This window comes from Microchirus variegatus, assembly GCF_963457635.1.
Source record: "Microchirus variegatus genome assembly, chromosome: 9".
NCBI lineage: Eukaryota > Metazoa > Chordata > Actinopteri > Pleuronectiformes > Soleidae > Microchirus > Microchirus variegatus.
The window spans coordinates 12,954,992-12,969,860 of record NC_139810.1 but is presented as its reverse complement, the minus strand read 5'-3'; the positions used below and the strand labels follow the sequence as shown (position 1 = coordinate 12,969,860).

At 39.6% G+C, this 14,869-nt stretch overlaps 1 protein-coding gene across 1 annotated transcript in view; it reads left to right on the top strand.

The window, feature by feature from the left end:
• Positions 1-4,016: 4,016 nt before the first annotated feature.
• The window catches only part of LOC310931891 (ephrin type-B receptor 2-like), a gene marked incomplete at both ends in the record, with an annotated part of 29,283 nt that continues 18,430 nt past the window's right edge, over positions 4,017-14,869 (top strand). Inside the window, one exon of the mRNA XM_083895132.1 lies at positions 4,017-4,104. Within this exon, the coding sequence (XP_083751258.1) occupies positions 4,017-4,104 (88 nt within the window). The remainder of the gene's footprint in view (positions 4,105-14,869) is intronic.

Below are 14,869 nucleotides of genomic sequence, written 5' to 3'. Positions count from 1 at the left end.
TTTGACTTGGCTGTGACTTTATAATCTGCGGGGGGAGAGTCAGCCACAGAGCCAAATGTAAGGGACTGTAGGAATGGAAACCTGCTAAGCTCCCGTCCTCTGCAATCAAATCATCTCACATCCTCTGGGGTTAATTCTCAGCATCACTCATCCTCTGCTGAAAACTCTGCATCGCTGTATCACAGCAAATAGGACAGGGTTTAAATATCATTCAGATGAATAACGGTTTAATATATTTTAATATGTACAGTGGCCTTATTGCTTTAAAAAAACAAAACAAACAAAAAAAACCTCTTTGATGCAGTTGGGTATAACAGTGAGTATAATAAGGATGAATTATGTTGGAGAATCATTTTCCAAAAGCTTTACTTTCAACAGCTTATTAGTAAATAATCTCCCGACTCCGTGACCAAAGTCCCAGAGTAATGTCACAACAGGACTCCTGACTATGAGCAAACTCCACTGGCGTCACAGCTAACGCTGATGACCTCTGAATTTTAAATGTATTTGAATGTAGTGACCACTTTAACCAGTAGAGGGAGCTGTAGACTATACTATATACAAATAAATGTACAGCCAACCTGACTTACTACTACATGGTGTGCTTTTATTTACTTATTTACAATCATGACACAACATCTATCTATCTATCTATCTATCTATCTATCTATCTATCTATCTATCTATCTATCTATCTATCTATCTATCTATCTATCTATCTATCTATCTATCTATCTATCTATCTATCTATCTATCTATCTATCTATCTATCTATCTATCTATCTATCTATCTATCTAATCAAGGCAATTTTGACAGATCCCACTGTTCTTTTGACCCTCAACATTCCTCCCTCCCTGATCAAAAACTGTTTTTCCAATTTGTTCATATGCAGACTTAATTAAATTCTATGAACAATTGTAAATCAAATAATTTTGTGTGAAGTGAGTTTCTTATGCTAGTTTAATGATCATAATGTTTTAAGATCAACAAAATTTAAATCAATCAGTTCCATAAACTCAATTCAGGGGAAAAAAGCAATAAATTTGACTCGTTAAACACTGTGTAATCCAAGTAATTCATTTCAGTATTTGAATTATGATACAGTTTAGCATCCATTCTGACAGGCCACAGAAGAAAAATGGCAATTTTAACCAGTCATTAATGATGGCTGAGTTCCATTTAGCGTTCTCAGTGTTGGGGTGCATGCTGCTCCTCAGTCCCACTGTCCTGACTTGCATGAACTGAACAGAGCCATCATTAATGTGGTCAGTAACAATTCTGCCAATACGTGTCCAAATCTGTTGTACGTTTATAAAACACACTGATTCTGCTCATGTGATCATAGTTTTCCTCCTTCTATGAGCAACTTTCTCTCATTTTACACCAGCGTGTTCTGTTTGCAAACGTTGTCTGTTTGTTTATCTGAAACTTAATGAGCAGCAAGTCAAAAAAAAAAAAGTAAAGGACGGATTATGAAGAAATGATCTAGAGATGGAGATTGAGTCGATTTTTGTGGCTCATATGGATCTGGATTGACACTGTGTGGCCTTGGGAGGAGGTTTACACACATTTGTGTTACATAATGACCATTCAGTGGATCTTAGCACCTGGACCATGGAGATGCTCCAGTGACTCCACTGCTCTGCTCTGAAGCCACAGGAAGGCACCGCAGCAGCTTTGCAGCTCAATATGACCCACGAGTCAAGACAGATTAGATGTGATTGGATCGCTGATGGTTCGTCTGACCTACAATCTGCTGCATTCTCCTCGTCATCTCCCTGGGCAAAGGTTTCCATGGGAACAAGCTCTGGGTTCCTTTAATCTGTTGTTTTTTTCAGCCCTCACTCATCTAAAGCCATGCTGGATTCCTTTTTGTCAGGCTCATATTCTTCTGCTCTATTTCCTCACTGAGCTCTCTCCCTCTCTCTCTCTCTCTTGATCTTCCTCTTGCTCTCACGTTCTCTCTCTCAATCCTTCCCTTGCTCTCCCTCAGCCTCACCCTTCATTTCACTCTTTCAGTTTCTCTCTCACATTGTTATTTGCTCTATCTCTCTCATACCCCCCTCCCTCTCTATCATTTCCTCTCTCCTTTTTGCTCAGCTCTCCCTTAACCCCTTTCTCTCCCTCGCTATGTTGCTATCTTACCCCAACGTACTCACTGCCCCTCTCTCTCTCTCTCTCTCTTTGTGTTTGTATGTACATTACATACATAAATGCATACAGTATGAACTGTATGTACACACACTTGTGAGTATGTGTGTTCGTACACGTGCATGCCTACATGCATAGTAAATACATACAACGGCGTATATAGAAAATTGAATTATAAATATTACATTATATATCATTTCTTCAGATCCACAGTATATTCTGTCTTTTAGAGTTGTTCACTTTTCTAGAATATTTTGATGATGATTGACTTTGTTTTTTTAATTTTCTGTAAAAATCTATGAAGATCTTTATCACACAAACCAACGTAACACAACATAACACAACGCAACATAACAAGATGGCACAGCACAACTTAACACACAGCATAACACAACTCAATGTCACGCAACATAACACAAAATACAGTAACACAACTTAACACAATTTGGCAGAAAACAACGTAACATAATGCAACACAAGGTAACGCAACATAACACAACACGACGTTGCACAACACAACGTTGCACAACACCACGTGACACAACACAATATAACCTAACGCAACACAACGCAATGTAACTCAACACGACATAACACAACACAATGTAACGCATCACAACGTAACACAACACAATGTAACGCAACATAACAGACGTAGCACAACACAAAGTAACACAACACAACGCAACACATGTAACAACAACATAGCACAATGTAACACAACGCAGCACAATGTAACACAACGCAACACAATACAACACAACGCAACACAATACAACACAACGCGACATAACACAATGTAACTGGACGTTCCCAGTTTCCTCTTCCCAGTATATTCTCCAAAGTGCTTTTGTCTGTGTGTCAGAGAGTGAGCCGGAAAGATAAAACAAACAAAAAAAAAAACTGCCTAGTGCATCATGGGAGTTACTCCAGGAGATTAAGTCCATATATACACATTATGTAGACATGGTGTTTGCCTCCTGAGCCCAGGATGTGAGGACCCAAAATGCAGACACATCCAGCCACAGCAGGACTTCAGTCGATAGGATGTGCAACCGGCAAACGCCCTGTGGTGCAGAATTGCATCTTAAAGCGAGCCCCTGGGATGCACTGTGTGTACATCAGGCTCAATAAATCCAAGGATTCTCGATTGCTTGTTCACTGGTCCTGAGACGTTCTGATGAAATAACAGCCAGTGTTCAACCTTGAACCTGCACTGTTCGAAATAGAAAATGTAGATTAATTTAAATCTCAAACACAACGTTTCATCAGTTTCCAACATCTGACTTCCTCGCTCCTGTTCCAGGGAGCTGGGGTTCATTCCTAACCACAACCTGAAGCTTGTTGTGCGTCTCACTTTGACCAGCGATGCTTCCGCCTTCAGTCGCGATGTCAAATACCTCACTGTGTGAACTGTGGTCTCAGCAGTCATTTCTAAGTTACGCACTACAGCTTTAAAATAAGTAGAATGTTATTCAATTTAATGGAAAGGTGAATTACTTCAAAAATATTTGAAAAGCACAGTTTTTCAACTCTTTTCCACAACAAACCTTCAGTACGTACAGTATCAGTGAGTGCAGCAGGGAGCAGGAGTTTGGTGCGCGCCACTTTTCTCTCACCCTCCCGTGTCTCCTCCCCCCCCCCCCCCCCCCCCCCCCCCCCACTTCACTTTGGTTTCGCCCAGACTGGCCTGAGCAGCAGCAGCTCCTCAGTCTTTATCTCTCGCTGCTGCTGCTGCTGCTGCTGCTGCTGAGGATAATAATGACGATGATGATGATGATGATGGTGGTGGAAAGGATGCTCTGTATCTCTGAATGAATGAATGAATGAATGAATGAATGGCCCACAGCTGGAAAGCTGCGCCATGAACGCACTGGCTTTAAACAGTGGGATAATTATGGATATGTTTTATTATTTCCTCTGGTTCCTGCCGTCAGTGTGGGCTGTCGAAGGTAAGCCGGCGTTTAACTCCTGTTGCAGTGTGTGTGTGTGTAGCTCCATCAGTAATTAGTAAAAAAAAAGAAAGAAAAAAGACTGTTTTCCCGTTGTAGCATAGGTGATGGATTATTTCAGTGTAAAAGACTGAGGCGACAAACATGTCAACAGGCTCTGGCTCTAATTATTCTCTTATAATTAAGGCTGCACCACATATAGGTAAATATTGCCATGACTATAAGAACTGCAATAAATCATCAAAAAGTTTTAGGTGTAAACGACTTTCTCCTTTGGGTTCACTGCTAACAGAAAATGAGTTACCATGTCAGACTGGGGAAAAGGAAATCCATTTCAAAATGTTTTTCTTTTCTTTTGACTAATAATAATAATAATAATAATATTAATGATGATGATAATAATAATAATAATATTTTCTGCTACTCTATTTTAAAAACAAATTAAATTAAATTTAATCTAAATAAAAGCTACTGAATAAAATACTGAATAATCTAAAAACAAAGATAAGAATACAAGATAAATGTAAAAAAATAATAATATATCATTTAAATCAAACTGCAATGACTCTAATTACAACTGTGTAACCAATTCTCTTCTGCTGATCAAGTAATTGGTGAATGAGTGTGTTGTAATTTGACAGAGGGATTACAATAAAGTGTGCCTGGCTGCCATAGTGTGAGATAATTAATAACAACAATTATACTTGATGGAAAGAATGGATGGGCATGATTATTTGTTAATTTGATTATTTATTAATCGACTATTCACGTGGTTAAAACCAGTCGATCAGGTATTGTGACTATTATAATATTGAAAGTATTCAGCACAGATGTGTTGAAAAAATTATTTCTACTCCAGCGATGAGATTTATTGAATGCATCTTGAAGCTGCTCCTCTAAACTCAATAATACTGCAGAAGTGATGCAATTTACCAGGGTCTGTGAATGCATCAGGCAGTGAACCCTGCGTTACTTTCACTAGCTTTCATGACTGTTATTTTGAAGCTGGATAACATGGTAAAACACATGTCAAACAGCCAAAACGATAAGTAGAACCCGAGCTGAGACATACACAGATGTGATATACTCATTTACAAAAACATTAGCTCAAGGTGAATAATTAATTCTATTGTTTTACAATTACAAATGCACCAAATGCTGTGAAACTGCAGGTCAGCGAGTACAGCTCCTGCTGAACAGCCAGGTATTGATTCAACCCACACAACTCACACATTCTTTCCAACTGACAACTGACGTGTGCGCCTGAATTCATCGACTGTCAATAAAATGATGGATAACTTGTTGTAACTCATCTGGTTTAAAAGCTACACTGAGTGGAAACAAACGTGCAAATAATCTAATGGGAACGATGAACAGACGTGCAGTGTCATACACATGAGGAACAGAGATCTGGTGTCGAGACCGCTGTCGGTGAATAGTGCTGTCAATATTTGGACGACATATTTTCATTGATTCTCCTTTTACACAAGAACACATTCTGTTTCCTTGAATTGGCCCCTGGGGACAAATAACGTTTTTTGAAATTGAAAACTGAAACATTATGGGATAGCTGTGGTGTGATAGTTGCTGAAACAAATCAATATGGCACACTATATGTGCTATATATGATAACCGATTCCAAGATGATTTTCCCTGCGCCCAGCTGGCGAGGTCATTTAGTCTCTTCTGTAGTGAAATTAACATTATATGTGTATGTTTGTAGGAATTTGAATTTTTTATTTTTGTTGCATAGCTTGGTACATTACAAAATAATTACACAGTAACACAACAATGTTTGCTGGCAAAAAGACAAAGAGATCCTGCAGAAGTGGGGGATTATACAGACAATAATGGCTGTCAGGTATTCAAATAAACAGATAATTAAATAAATGGAAAAGGGATAAAGTGAGAGAAAGAGAAGCAGGACCACAATCAGGAATCTGTTTTTTTTTCATTCAATGTACATTCCTGGGTCTTTCTGCCATATTCCTCTCAAGCTGTCAAAATAATAAGTTTTCCATTAATCTGTCTCAAGAAGATAGAGGCACAAAGGCTTTTCTCTATTCTGTATTCTGACAATTTGAAAAAGCCTGTTATGAGATTTGACAGGCTTTGCATATAAATTGATATTACAATATGTGTTCTACTCATGTTACAGCAAATAATTAAATGTACTTCATTGTACAAAATAAATAAACATTAAAAAAAATGCACCACTTGACACAGGACAATGCAGGCATAAACGTCCATAAAATACATTAAAACACAATAAATTACACATTAAATATATTCAACTTCTTCTCCTGGGGGATTCATTGTGGTTAATTGAGATTGAGATTGAGTAAGGAGGAATGCATGTTTATCTGTTCCTACTACAACTGAGCACAACTTGAAAGCAAGAGCTGGTCCTCTTGAACACGAGAGGGGTCTGTGGAGATCTTTTTGACCGACCTCAGTGTGTGTGTTTAGAAGCAGGTCTCCAAAGGTTGACCCACCACCTTACAACAGATGTTGAGACGATGCCTGCATAAAATCCAAGGAGGTTAGGTTTAGTATTTAAAGCACATGAGTTACAACAAGTTATAACCAGTTCCTCAGAAGGGCCTCATTGGGTCCAGAAAGGCTCCTAAAGAGGAGAACACATGCAAGAACACACACAGATGTTACCAGTAGAGCATCATGACTCTCCGGTGTCTTTCAGCTGAGGTTGTGTTGCACATAATTGCTATGTCTTTGTAGCAGGCTGTGTTGTTATTGCCATTCACACTTGATTGAGAGAAGTTTGCACAGGAACAGCGTTGCTCCTCTGTGAGAGCAGCAGGAAAACGTGTGATTAGACGCGGCACATGGCGTCGCAGAATAATTTGTTTATCTTCAAACAATTCATTACACTGGCTTCTCAAGTGCTTCTCAAGTGCGATCCAGACTGGGAACCCACCTTTATCTTGAGGCATTGAGTTGTAAACCAGTGACACATAATGTCTTCATGCCAGGGCTGGAATCCCATCACACTATTGGCTATAATGGGAATTTGTCTACATCTTCATATTCTTGAATGTCTACCATGTGAAATGGATGCTTTTATGCTTTAATGGAAATTCTTTTTTTTTTTGCCACAACCCACAAATTTATCAAGTGCAAAATGAAGCCAGGTCCAGTGGGAGCTGACACACTTCAACACTTGTAATTTCATTTTACAAGCTCTGATTCCTGCCAAAATATGTGTGACAGTAGCCAGGGGGTTACTCGGATTGTGAATATGTTGCTCTAAAGAAATACTCTACCACAAAATAAGGAGAATGAGTTTTATTTGCACACACACATCAATTAGTGACAGTGAATTTGACCTCTGCATTTAACCCATCCTTTACACAACAGTCGTGAACACTCTTCGCAGCACTTATCTGCACCCAAGGAGCAATGGGGGTTGTGCCCCTTGCTCAGTGTTTCCCTATATATGTCCTTGACCTGCTCTGGGGTTTTGAACTGGCAACCACCCAGCTGCAAGCCAATTTAGAAAGGTGTGCCTGCTGAATCCAGCAATATATAATATGAAATTGTAGTTGCCTGGTCATTTAGTGCTTTCCATAAACACAATGTATGACCTGTTTCAAGTTAATAAATAGGTGTAAAGGGGGCGAAAGGAGTGCTCAGTGCATCATGACCAATAGCAACATTTGGCAGCATATCTAAAGAAAGGTTCAGGTTCATAAGACAAACGGCAAAGAAACTGCTGATTATAGTGGATTTTGTATAGATTTACGAACCCTTACTTCAAATGTAGACAATGTGTCTTCTTCCTCTGGAGAAGAGCAGAACCGATGGCTCACAGTCAACCAGTGACTCAGAGACACAAGGATAAAGATAGCTTGAACAAATATGTAGGAAAACCCATTGTGATGCTAAATTAACCCTTTAAGCCTTCTGGACTTTTTGTTGGTGCTTATTTTAACCATAAAAGGGCCAGAAAATGTGAGTAAGCGCCTTTTGCCCATTTTCCCAGAATAACATTTAATATCTCGCAATTATTTACAATGTTAAAATTCTGTATTAACAATTTAAAATAAAGAAAACCTTGTAGTTGAACACGAACGCCAGATTTTGTGTTAAATTTGATATGTGAGCAGCATAACACATTATTTGAAGTTACATTTGTTTGAGTTTTTGTCTCAATGTCCAAAAACAGAACAACAAATGGAAACTTATGTACAGGTGTTTTTCCAACTCTCTCCTCTCTGGTGACAAAGACGCTGATTTCGCTGGCTTTCTGCAGAAGTAAAGTGCAAGTAAAATTACCGTAATAACCGCACTTTGGCTTTGACGTGCAACTTTATCAGCTTTCAGAACCGCAGCGCAATTGCGATAATGCAAAGTGTGCTTGCATTAGGGTTAAATGAGTTGTAGTGCAGGTTTTCTCCTAATTTGAATTATTATTTTTTTATCCCCTATTTCCTCTCTATGTCCGCTAAAACCCACATTCTTCTTGTGCGCTGTGTAGGCAACATGTGAATGATACGTGCTAGAAAATGTTGCAGCATGTAGATGCACTGTATGTGTGCATAAATGTAGTGTAAAGCATTGTTGGCAAATTAATCATTTCCAATGTTTAGGAAATTAGACTTCACTTATGAATGTTATTTCAAATATAAACATAAATCTTGACTAAAAGGTTGGGAAAATTCTGCTAATTTGTTTCAGCACACCATCATATTCTCCTGTGACCTATCTGTGGGTCCTTACCCAGTGTTTGGGAATCACTGGTGTAAAATCTCTAAACTTAGAAACTCCAGCAATGAAGCAATGTTTTTAAGATGGGAAACCAATATAAAACATGATAAGAGCATAATGTGCATAATGTATCTACTCATTTATGGCCATATTTGTAACATCTGAGATCATTTTGAATTGGTAACTGAGTCATTTCCAATAGTTGTTCGATAAACAAATTCAAACTTAACTAAAGGTTAGGCAAATTTGGTGCAAAATATGTTTAGGGACCACAAGAAAATCTCCTACGACCATTTGTGGGTCCCGACCCAGTCATTGCTTCACATTATGACAATGAACCGTGCAAGTATGCAGGGTAGTGACGGGTGCACCGGTGACCCAATCTGTTTGGCCGAAAAATTAAAAATATGGTCACTCACTCAGTTATTGCCCACCACTTAATCCTCCACGTGAGGGTTCCAGGAAGTGAATTCCAAAGACGAACAACCATCACACCTACAGTCAATTTAGAGTATCCTCAGTTGAACCTGGATGCGAACCAGGGAGCTTCTCGTATGCTCAGTAACTCGTGTGCTCCTCCGCATAAAATAGATTTTGATTTTGACCCATAAAGTTTTATATTAACCCATTTGACCCCCACAGTTGTCCTCGTTCCTTAGAGGCGATACATTCTGTTCTTGGAAAGAAGCCAGTCTGGCCTTGGTGCCCTTTGCTGGCATTTCTCAGTAGGACTCGGTTATCTAAGCCAATCAATATTCAGCGTCAGGAGCGGCACAGTGCTCTCTGCCTCTGGGAGCACTGACAGAAAACATCGAGCTTCAAAACGACTCGTGACCCAGTTCCTGGTCGGCCTATGGTTCACCATGACAAGAGAGCCACAGCAGTGTCATATCAATGACCAGACTGTTGCCATGATAGAGCAGCTAATCCATGAACCGTCTGCAGTGATCTACTGTACAATTCAATACAAAATAATGTACTGTGTTCATAACCTGTCTAGTTACTTCGAGTTTAGATGATTAGCACTATCTTAAACATGGAAGTGTATCAGGAAGTGTTCACATTACTATTTACAGATCAATCTGTACTTCAAAACGCGGCCTTAATTTATAAAACAAATAGAAATGGCTCAATACTAAAGGCGTAACAGTTCTCTCAAGTCACAGTTTTTTATGTACCTATTTTGGGGTCACGGATCAGTACAGAGTTTGATGCAATGGTTGCAAAAGCAGAAACATTTTTTAACATATTTTGCTATACATACAGTATATATATGTTACTTCATTATAATAGCTATAATTCCAGTTTAAGTCTCATGATGTTGTGGATAAAAATGTCACAATGAAAATCTCAGTTATGCGAATGACGATGTTGAGCCAGACACAGAGGCTCAGTGTTTGTGTGTGGGTGTTTGTACTTATGAACATATTTGTGAGGAAGGAAGGAAGGAAGGAAGGAAGGAAGGAAGGAAGGAAGGAAGGAAGGAAGGAAGGAAGGAAGGAAGGAAGGAAGGAAGGAAGGAAGGAAGGAAGAAAGGATAGAAGGAAGGAAGGAAGGAAGGAAGGAAGGAAGGAAGGAAGGAATGACATCTTGGTTAAATGAGGACATTTTGGCTGGTCCTCACAACATTACACTTAGTTTTGGGGTTAGAATTGCGTTAATCTTAGGGTTAGATTAGGCATTTAGCTGTGTTGGTTAAGGTAAGGGGCTTGGGAATGCATTATTGTGTGTGGCCTCACTAAAAATCCTTTAGAAGAATGTGTGTGAGACACTCACAGATTCAGCACAGATGCTGCATTTGTATCACACGATTTTAATGAAAACCTTAAATATCTTGTTTTTTTCGTGCATCATAACCGGCGTGAAACAATCGTAAAACTATGGGACGCAATGTTACGAAAGGCTAGTGTGTGACCTTAAAACATAAAAAAAAAGGTCTTTTACAGCTCCACACTACTCTCTCTCTCTCTGTGTATTTAGTGTGTTTAGGGGGAGCACATCAAAGGACAAATGCCAGGACCAATGCCTAACCTAAACATCCACTTTATGGTCAACCGATGATCCATCTGAGCAGACAATGCTCAGATAAAATCTGCCGACTTCCGTCGTAAAACTTAATTGTGGGGCATTGTAAACCCCAGTCACAGAGTATGTGAACCCACAGACTTATAGTGAAATATTTGCTGTGTTAAAATGTATAAGATACTTCAGTGTCAGATTTCAGAAGTAGATTCAACTGCTCCTAAAACCCAGTCGTTCTGCAGTATGATGGGATAAATACTCCTTGTCCGCACCAGTCCCTGCACTCCTCAGTCACGTCTGACATTACTTGACAGAGCACAAGAAGACAGGCAGAATTATAATATTACCAAACAAACAAAAAAATCATGAAATTACAACTTGCAGCAGACCACTAGATATCATCTGGATCTTAAGACAACTAACCATTTTTTTTTTTTGGCTAGTTGATGCAATAATCCAGTGATGTACAGTATCAGTGTGACTGCCGACTGTGTTAAAATAAGATATTCAAATGTGCACATGTGTTGGCTCCAGTTGTAACAACACTGTCTGATATCTAAATTAAGAAAAGACAGTCAGAATAACGCAGGCCGCTGCGTTTCACCGCGAGAGCCGGTGCTGAAAGCAAGCGTGGCAGGAAGAGCTGCGAACAGAAAACAAAGTGAATTTATTCCTGTGGGTTTAATCCAGCGTGGCACACAGAGCGTGGCACAGCCTGCAAGGATTATGTGTGGTGGACTTATTTGGCCCACCCTCTCCTCCTCCTTGCCCTACTTTTCATAGAAGCATGCAGAAAAAAGGCAGAAGAAGAAGAGCTCCCTCTTTCCCTCTTGTGAATATATATATACGCACAATACACTTATGTGCATATATATGTATATATATATATATACATATATATACATATATATGTATGTATATATCCTAACACTGGGATATTAATTCAGTGAATCACTGATTATGTATTAGTCGGTTGAGTTCAAACTGCAGAGTTTGCCCACTGTCTAGTCACGAAAGGAGGGCAACGTATACAAATAACCCCCCCTGCACCAGCAGTGGCACTCACTGTCCCCGTTTCCCTGCTCCAGTGTCACATCACGTCATCAGCTCCAGTCTGCCTGCATTTTTAAATGGTCACCTCTTCTTCATTATTAACAAATGTACAATATAAATTCCAATCTTCTATGCTAAGCTCCTCTCTCTCTCTGATCACGATGATGTCATTTCACATCTGTACACAGGACAGGCAGGCAGTGCTCGCTGATCACCTTGAATAACTGTTACACATAATAGGAACAAAGGCACGTGGGACACTCTATACTTATTGTGATTTTGGGCTGGACGATGATGGTAATATTTATATATATATATATATATATATATATATATAAATATATATATATACATATAATTAAATAAAACGTATTATCCTTTTTGAATGGGTTAGGGTTAGGGTTAGGGTTACATGGAGTTTGCATGTTCTCCCTGTGTGTGTGGGTTATCTCCAGGTACTCTAGCTTCCTCCCACAGTACAAAACCATGCAATATAGGGCTAAGGTAAATTTGACACTCTAAATTGGCCAAAGGTGTTGTGAGAGCGGATGGTTATTTACCTATGTACATGTCTGTGGTCCTGGCAAACTGTCCAGGGTGTGACCCTGCCAGGGTGTGACCCTGCCTATCGCCCTATGTCAGCTGAGATTGGCACAGCTCCCCCTGCGACCCTCCTGTGGAGGATAAATCCTTCTGTGTATGTTGCTTTCTGTCCACAGAGAAGTTTAAAACTACGTGTTTTGGGATAATTGTTCTTTCTTTACTCAGCAGTCATTTAGAGTCGTTCAGTGTTTGCGTTCATCTCTCCTCTAGTTCCGTTCACTGCTGCACTGCTGAAGCAAAGTCATCGATCCCATTCACTATATCTCAATATTAATAAGTGAGCATAAGTCAGTAATATGTGCATAATGAATCAAGATTTCCCCCCACTCCTCAGGTGAGGACAAGACAACTCTTGGTCCATATTCCAACTGTTCCAAATGTTTCAGAGAACAGTTGTTATTTCATTATCCTTAATCTTACTCGTGTAGCAGTCCAGCTTCAGTCAGTTAAAAGCATCACTCTGTGTGCAGCACAGGAATGTGGCCACAGACATGAAAATAAAACAAAAAGTGCTATACTGAGAAACACGGAGAGATTAGTGTGGAGCTGATAGGCTGTAACAGAATGTAACTGACATTTAAACTATTGGTGATATTAATATAAACGTAACACATGACATGTGTTTATATTTAAAAGTTACTCACTCATCACTCATCTTTCATACCCATCCATGGCATAGCCTGCTGGCACAGCTGTCAGGAAGTGTGGGGTTAAGTGTCTTGCCTAAGGACACATCATCATGTAGACTAGTAGAGCGGGGAATCAAACCCTCATTCATCATCGTCCCTCCTCACTACAGCGTTTTTCGGTGCAAATACCAAACCTTGTATACAATAACATTTAGTTCTGTGAATAAATGAATGGAAAAAACACTTTAATTTGTCAAAAAAAATTATGTAATGGAAACAGAAAACAAAACTTTTACATACTGTGAATAAAAGTGAGGTAAGAACACAACCAAACACAGTTAAATGTTGTAAACAGCCAGTGAACATGTAAAATTCAAGGGCAGCTTCAGAACAGAGGCGTATTCAGATCTCTGCTCCGTCGCTCCTGCTTCCTTCTTGGCTGAGTCTGTGGGAATTGGTTGCGGGTCAATGCCCTTGGCCTCTTTATTCCCGTTTAGTGGCAGCTCTGACACCTGCCTCGCCGCTCCATCCCAGCTCCTCATTAATCGCAGCTGATACTAACAGGAAGCGAGCAGCCGGAAAAATGGGCCAGTTGGATTGAAGTCCTCCTAATGATTCAAACGGCTGCTTCATTTGAAGTGAATTTCAAATTTTCTTGTTATGTGTTATATTGGAAATGCATTTATGTGGCCTTTGTTACAGTTTTATGACCATTCTGTAGTGTAACTATAGTTTTTGCTGTTTAACTGTACCCCCAGTCACATGATGTAGGGCTTTTTTCACACCTTTAAACACAGCTGCCAGAAGAATTTAGTGTCAGGGATCAAATCACCAGCCTTCTGGTCAGAAGATGAACCACTCGAGCTCCTGAGCCACAACCTTCCCATTATATTCTACCTAATTATCCAAAATTATCCAAAACACAGCTTTAGTGAGAACAGAGAAAAGTGCCTGTTGCAGAAATGAGAGACGACTCAGTTACAATGACATTTAACTCTCATGCTGCAGCTTTTCTTATTTTCTGCTTGGTGCTGCAGAGTTTAAAGAAGCTGTTTGATGAAAACGTTATATTTGCTTTTTCTTTTTTTGTGTCTCAATTAACATAAACACTTAATTATCAATAATAGAGGAAATAGCGTACACTGAATATTCATGGCGGCAATGTGTTTTGAGTTTTAAAGTGGGGTTGTGCAGATGAGATCAGTTAGATTAGGTTTGTCCCATGCAGGCTTCCACTGTGTCATCTGTGGGCCAAACAGGACGGGAAAGTGTGCCTTCGATTTATATATTTAATTTAATTGTCAATGTTGCAGCATGAAAACTGTTCATTCCTGAATTATAGTTAACTCTGACTTTGTTTGTTCGGCCTACATAACATGACATCTGCCAGTGTGGCAGCAGTTGGTCATCTTTGTCAAAATGGTACACAAATTCAAAGAATAAATAAAGACTGTGTGCCACGTACACAGGTTACACATGGCTACCACTGTTGCCTCACAGCACGAAGGTTTCTGGTTTGCAAAAACATGCAGAAGTTAATTGGACACTCTAAAATTGCCTGTAAGTGTGTGAGTGAAGGTTTTCCGATGGTCCCACGACCAGGCACAGACTCCGTCTGACACAGTCACCGGAGCGGAAATACAGCGGCAGGGTTTGTGATGCTGCAGCAGTGCTGTCGCTTAAATACACCAGACTCTGTTAAATACTGAGATTTTAGACATTTCCCTGGT